The 7026-nt window shown below is 53.1% G+C and overlaps 1 protein-coding gene across 5 annotated transcripts in view; it reads right to left on the reverse strand.

Moving 5' to 3' along the window:
* RRM2 (ribonucleotide reductase regulatory subunit M2) overlaps positions 1 to 1496 on the reverse strand; it is a 35024-nt gene extending 33528 nt beyond the window's left edge. For 4 of the 5 annotated variants that reach the window (XR_006888718.1, XR_006888717.1, XR_006888719.1 and 1 more), the window contains exons 1-4: positions 1342 to 1496; positions 1189 to 1263; positions 665 to 808; positions 354 to 470 (exon numbers count right to left, since the gene is read on the reverse strand). Coding sequence is in view for 2 of the 5 variants with exons in the window: in XM_046662235.1 (XP_046518191.1) it covers positions 354 to 470; positions 665 to 808; positions 1189 to 1263; positions 1342 to 1446 (441 nt within the window). In the remaining 3 variants the exon portion in view is untranslated. The remainder of the gene's footprint in view (positions 1 to 353; positions 471 to 664; positions 809 to 1188; positions 1264 to 1341) is intronic. The other variant, XM_046662237.1, reaches the window with a different exon arrangement.
* Between the last annotated feature and the right edge of the window lie 5530 nt (positions 1497 to 7026).

Raw genomic sequence — 7026 nt, forward strand, 5'->3', positions numbered from 1 at the left:
AGGTTTATTTCTTTATATCATTCTTCACTATTCTGCGGTAAAGCTGGGTATTTTACGTTATATGCTCAATTTACAGATCAGAACATAGATAACCGCTATTTTAAAGGAGAGCAATGTGGCAGGCACGGGAGTAAACCTTTTACTACCACTAACCCTTTGAGCTTCTCCAGTCAGGGGAAAAAGTACTGTAATAAAGAAAGAATTGCAAAGAGTATTATAAAACGGGAAATGCCATAGAAAAGAAGCCCACCTGCAAACATACATGCCTTCGGTATGGTAAAAGGTCAACGATGAGGAACGAAAATTAGCTCTCCCTGAAATACTGGAAAAGCAGAATTTGGGGGGAAACTCACCAAGTTCTCATTGACTATGCCGTCACTGGCTGCGAAGAAGGCCAGAACGTGCGATATGAAGTATCTCTCCTCGGGCTTCAGGGCCTCCCAGTGCTGGATGTCCTTGGAGAGGTCCACCTGAAGTCCACAAGGATCCAGCATGAGGACCCACACGCGCGCACGGTGCTCAACCCTTCTTTCCAGTTTAGCACCGCTCGATGAATACGCCCCTCACATACAGCTCCCTTCGCCAATCAGAACGTCCCCAACCACCCCCGGGGCAAGGCTTAAACTCCCTTTTTTTAAGTCTCCAAGTTCCCTAATCCGCTTACCTCCTCAGCTGTCCAAAAGGAAGCCTCAGCTTTCTTATACATCTGCCAAATATCATGGTATTCGATGGGGAAGATGACAAAGCGGCGGGGGTTTTCTCTCAGCAGCGGCTCATCCTCCACGCTGGGGGCAGGCACCTTCGTCTTCTGTTGGGGGAGAAAGACATGAACATGTTAAGGCAGAGGGCGCACCAGATGAAACTGCCATTTTTTCAGGCCAAGCACGTTCAGTTATCGGCAACCTCATGCGGTTCGAGGTTTCAAGGGCCAGCTGCCATACATGTGTTCCATATGTAACACAACAGGAATGCAGCAGAGAAGCAATCGGACACACACAGACGTGCAAGTAGGAAACGATAAGGAAGGGGAACTTTGGCGGGAAAGGAGCGCGGGCCGGGGAGGGGCTAGGGTTTGAAACAGCCGAGGAAACAATGAGGCTTTGGCGCCAATCGTGGCGCCGCCTACATGCAGCGCTCCTCGCGCCCTCAGGCCCGCTCTGCCCCCTGCGCCCCCAGCCCGCTACTCACCGGCTCGCCGGGGTCCTGGAAGATCCTCCTCGCGGTCTTGCTGGCCAGCACGCGGGCCCCGCTGAGGGCCGGGGGCTGCAAGGAGACGCGCGGTGAGGGGCATGCCCACGCCCCACAGGCGCCCGCCGCCCTCCCTGGCCCTCGCGCGCTCACCGTGTTCTCCTTGTCCGCCAGGCTGAGCCCCTTCATGGGCGAGAGCTGCAGCTGCTGCTGCTGCGAGTCCGCGATGGTGGCGAGCGGGACGCGGACGGAGAGCATGGCGGCTGGCGGTTCAGACAGGTGAGGCGGCGCGCGGGTCCTGGGAGCCCCCGGCGCCCAGCGGCCGGGCTTTTAAAGCCCCGGGGAAGGGCGAGCGCGGTGGGCGTGGCCTGGCCAGAGATGCCCGGCGGGCGGGGCCCGGAGCCGCCTTCCCATTGGATGCGCCCCGTCGCTGGTTCAGGGGCGGGTCGTGGTGGAAATTCAAGGGCTGCGCGGGAGCGCCGTCCGCCCGCCTTCCGGGCAGCCTCAGGACCCTCCGGGGGGCCCCCACCCGGACCTCCGGGGGCTACGGGCCGGGCCGAGCCGGGAGCGGCACTGCCCAGGCGCCTGCGGGCCCCCCCCGGACCACAGCTGCAGCCCCCCGTGCGTGTCGGAGGCGATGGCGCGCGTTTGGCCGGGAACCGTTTGGGATTGAATGAGACAACGCGATTGGAGCCCGCTGGCGAGCGGGAGAGGATTCCCCCACCCCCCACAGCCCCACCTCCCCGAAAACGGCTCTCCTTTGAACCCGTTTCGCGGGTCCGGTAAATGGTTTGCAAATGAGGTTGGTGCAAATGCCTCTAAAACGCCCCTGGCTGCGAGGGAACCGCCTTTCTGCGACCATTTAGATACGTGTACTTGGGCGGGGGTGCAAGGGCCCTGAGATGAGGCATGGCTGTGGGGTGGTCGGCAACGACCGTGCTGTCCAACGGTTAGAGTCACTGGCTGCTGAGTCCTGCGGTGCAGTTGCTGTGTCACTTGGACACATCTCCTGACTTAAGATTCGGTGCCCTTGTTGGTAAAATAGGGCTTGTAGCCGTATCTAACCTGCAGGACTATTGTAAAATGAGGATTAAATGAGAATTCGCAGCCCTTTGTAAACCTTCAAGTTAACCCAATGACAGAGAGGGCCTTTGGTGCAATTTCTCACTGAAATTGTGTCTGCTGTAAGGCCAATGTCCCCTATGTCACTATTGTTTTAAGAATTGCAAACTGAGCAAGAATTCCTTAAAGTTCGGAGAATAGTTGGAGAAGTAGGAATTCACCCACTGCTTACTGGGCATCAAACAGCCTGAAGCGGAGGTTGAAAACCTCCACTGGGGCGAGCATGGAGACAGGAACTCAGGATCAGTCTTCATTTCACTTTGTATTTGGTTTTTCAGATTGCCATAGACGTTTGCCCTGCAATTGGCAAAATGCCATGAAATGAATGACGAGAAAGAAATGTTAAGATCCAGGAAAGATTCACCTGGGAAAGCTCCGACAGCTGCAAACACTCTTAGGATTGTCACCAAGAGAAACACTGGATTTTTTACAGTCTTTTCTAGATATAATAATCCAAAGAGCTTGGGGATAGGGAAGATACCCTCCCCACTTAGGCCTATTTCTTCCATTTCTTAAAGTGCTACACACCGTGTTTAAAGTATTCACAAGCCTCAGAGAAAGACCAATGACAATCACATCTCTTAGACAAAGCAACAACTAAAACTTCGGTCTAGCATTTGTTTCAAAGCAGCTCCCAGACATTGTCAACTTCACCTTGCTTCCGCCTCCAGCTCTAGAAAATGGGTAGTTTTATTGATAATTTTATGGCTGATAAAGCCATTATCACATCTAACAATTATCTGTGATTCCTTGGTATCCTCCAATACCCGGTTTACATTCCAGTTTCACATAATCACTATCCGAAGTGCTCCTTTCGGGTGCTGCCTCAGTGCACAGGAGCCATCAAGTACAACTCTGTGAGCTAGCCAGAAAGGATGGCTTCATTTTTAGTTTAACTTTTTCCTGACTACCAAAATAACACGTGCACTGTAGAAAGACTCGGAAAGACGAGCGGTACCACGAGGCAGAGGGACAAGTCGCCATTCTCTCCTTCATCTCCTAGTTATGAGTCACTGGGACCTGTCTAGTCCTCCTCCTACGTGGGGTTTTACTGCTCTCACTTTATAAGGAGGAAGCAGGTCTAAGAGCTACGTGGCTCTGCCCGGCGGTCACACCCGGAGGAGACCGCAGGGCCGGGCTTCTGGTCTGCAGCGTCCCCTCTCGTGCCCTGGGGACCAGGGAGGGAAGGGCCTGAGCAGACCGGGCGGCCCAGTCACCCGAAGAGAGGAGGCCCGCCGCAGCGCCCAAGCCGCAAGCGCCGGAATCCTCCAGCATCTTCCACTTCTGTCCTCGGCGCCCGTCTTGACATCCGCTCCGTGATTGGCCCGCAGGGAGGAGGCTCCGCCCCCCACTTCCGACGAGGCGGCCCTCCCTGCAGGCCTGGGCTCCCACGCCCGCCCACCCGCAGGCCCCGCCCCCGATTCCGCAGCCCGCGCTCCCAGCAGTTCCACTATGACTCACCGCGCGCTGGTGGGTCGGGGTGGCCTCCAGGGCGCCCCTCCCCCCCGACCCAGGCTGAGAAACTGAGACCCGGGCGGCTCAAGTGGTTTTCCCAAAGCCACTCGTCACTCTATGTCCCAGGCACCGTGCTGGGCATTGTCATAATAATACTAAGGATAATAACCCCACAGCCCCTGGGCACCTGGACCAGGTGATTCACACTTGTAATCCAGACAGCAGTGAGGTAGGTACTTTGAAGCCTGTTGTTTAGCTGAGGAAGATAAGGCCTGAGAGAAGGCAAGGAGTCTGCCTAAGGTCACACGGCTCCTTAAACTGCAGCTAGAACTTTTCTTCCCCGACTTTTTCTGAAGAATGTTTTCACCATATAGAAAAATGGGAAGAATTCTAGTGTTCAGCCATCACCTAGGATTCAACAGGCGTTTCCGGTTTGCCATATTTGCTTTATCTCCCTCTATAGGTGTGGATTTTTCCTGGATCGCTGGAAAGTGAGTTGCGCTTATCTTGAAACTTCATCCCTAGATAATTCAGCATATTTCAGCATGTAGCTCCTAAAATAAGGACATTCTCTAACATAACCACATACCGTATTCAGACCTAAGAAAACTGACATTAATTCTCTAATATCACCTAATATCTAGTCCTTAATCAGCTCTTGCTACTCGTTTCAAATGTGTCTTCTGAGTTTGTTTTTGACGCAGGATCCAATTAGGTGCATGCATTACATTTGGTTATTGTTTCGTTTTAGTCTCTTTTAATTAGAACAACTCCTCCAGTTTTTTTCCCTATGACATTCACGTTTTGAAGTTCAGTTTTCTGTAGGGTGTCCCGCGTTCTACATTTGTCTGACTGTGTCTTCATAGTGTCATTTAACTGGTTTTTCTAACTCCTGCATTTACTGCAAACTGGAAGTTAGGTCTAAAGGCTCTATTAGATTTGGCTTATGTTTTTTATCGTGGTAAAATATACATAAGCTAAAATTTACCATTTGAACCATTTTCAAGTGTGCAGTTCAGTGGCTTTAAGTACATTCACAATGTTATGCAGCCATCACCACTCTCCAGAACTTTTTCATCCCAAACAGAAACTCTGTCCCCATTAAACACCCGCTCCCCGGTACTCCCTCCCATCAACCTCTCATAACCACCATTCTACTTTTTGTCTGTATGAACCTCTCTACTCTAAGTACCTCCTGTAAGTGGCATCCTACCATATCTGTCCTTTTGCGTCTGGCTTATTTCACTTAGCATAGTGTCTTCAAAGTTCATCCAGGTTGCAGCACCTATCAGGAATTTCATTCCTTTTTAAGGCTGAATAATACTCCACTGTATGAATAGATCACATTTTTTTTGTGAGGTTTCCTTTCTGCAACCCATCTGCCCCTTCCCTCTGTGGAGTCCTTTTGTTTCCCAACCACCAGGAAGCAAGGTCAACCCTCCTCAAAACCATGAGCTACTCCCTGGGTCGCTCCGAGCATCTCCCTCCTCCTTCTGAGCTTGACATTCCCCTTTCAGACTTTCAGGATGCTCAGGGTCCTCTGCTGAGGAAAATGCATTCTCGGGGAGTGGGACAATGGAGCGCTTCACCCCGAGCGTGGATTGTTAGCTGTGTGGCGTTTCAAGAGAGAGGCAAGGGGGCTGAGGGTGGGGTTGGGTCAGCCTCCCTTTGCCTTCTGGTCTGCTGCCAACCCCAGAAAACCTGCCAAGGGCCCTCTCCCTCCACACGGTCTCCGGTGAACGCCCCCACCTCAGCTTACCACAGGGGCCCACCTGACCCGCCCTCGGCCCCACCTGACCACCAGGGCCTTTCCCAGCTTTCCTGGCAGCTCTGCCCTGGTCTTCCTGCTCCCAGGCCAAGCCCCTCCCCTGAAGGCTGCGTTTCTGCCCCCTCCAGGCTATGTCTGAAGGAGAAGAGTTCCCATAGATTGACTTGAAAAAGGAAGAAAAATAAGAGCATAAGGCCACGATTTTGCAGGCCCAGGGCTGGTTTATTTCCTCACTACCAAGCTCAGCTTCCTGTTGGCTTATTACCAAATAATTTCTTCTGTAATAGCCTCCTTTCCTGGAGAAGGAGGCCCCAGCACCGACGTCTTCCTAAGTGCGATGGGGGTGTGTGTGTGTGTGTGTGTTTGGGGGGTGGGGGACAGGCAGCTTTAGTGTTATTCTGAACTGGCAGACAAAGAGCAACCCATGCAAATAGGTTTGCAAATAGGACACACGTCCTGCCCTTCGTGAGTAGGGTGGGCTGGGCCGGGGGAAGGGCAAAGTCAGTGTTAGCACCGAGATGAAGCTCCCTAGGCCACTCTCCACCCTTGCATTCTAGCTAAATCATAACTTGGGGAGGAGGGGAAGCAAACCCACGTAGCCGGGAAGGTTCGCTTCCTGGAAGTTCAGCTGCTTTCAGACTAGATCAGTGGAGTGGGGTGAAGGGACCCACGTGGCATTCAGGGCTGAATTCCCATGTCACTTCTTGTTTATTAGATGACCTTGGACGTGTCATTTGATATTTCTGAGCTTGTTGCTTTACTGATACGGCGTGGTAATTTCTGCCTCCTGGGGTTATTCCAAAGATTAAATGGGGTAGGATATTTGAAGGGCCTTAAAGGCATTCAGTCCTTTCCATTTAGCTGGCCTAGCTGACCTCTCAGTCTCGTGAAATAGAAAACTCAAGCTATTCCGGTGTGTTTTTCTCCGTTTCCTACTTCAGTTCGTTTCCAGTTAACAGCCCTGGAGTCATTATTCCAGCTCCTTCTGTCCACATCTTTTTCTGGGATCTTCTCCCCATCATCACCACAGTGTTCTTCAGAGCAGGTGAGCAAAGCAGAAGCACGGCAGACCCCCAAACCAGAGGGCCCTGCTGCTTCCTGCGCACCACGAGTCGGGCAAAGCTTCCTCCAAGGAAACGCAGGTGACTCATTAGGAAGAGGGGGCCAGGCCCAAGTATCTCAACGCAACAAAGCCCCCCATGCCTCCTGGCCTAACTCCAACTCTCGTTGAAGCGTCCCTTCCCCTGACAGTTTCATGTGAGGCTGCTCTGAGGCCCACCCTAGGGAGCCAGGTTTGGTAACATGTGCTGAAGGGGCCTCTCCTCCCCTGTGGCCGGTCGCACTGGTGTGTCCCTGGCCTGGGCCTGCACCCTGACAGCTGTCTCCACGCCTGTGCTGCGAGTGTGCTGTGGGGCCGCCGCATTACTGCACCGTGGCGTCTGTGCGAGTAGCCTCCCCGGGCAGTCAGGCTGAGCGTGGCGGTGGAGGAAGGA

Source organism: Equus quagga, chromosome 5 (assembly GCF_021613505.1).
Source record: "Equus quagga isolate Etosha38 chromosome 5, UCLA_HA_Equagga_1.0, whole genome shotgun sequence".
NCBI classification, from domain to species: Eukaryota; Metazoa; Chordata; class Mammalia; order Perissodactyla; family Equidae; genus Equus; species Equus quagga.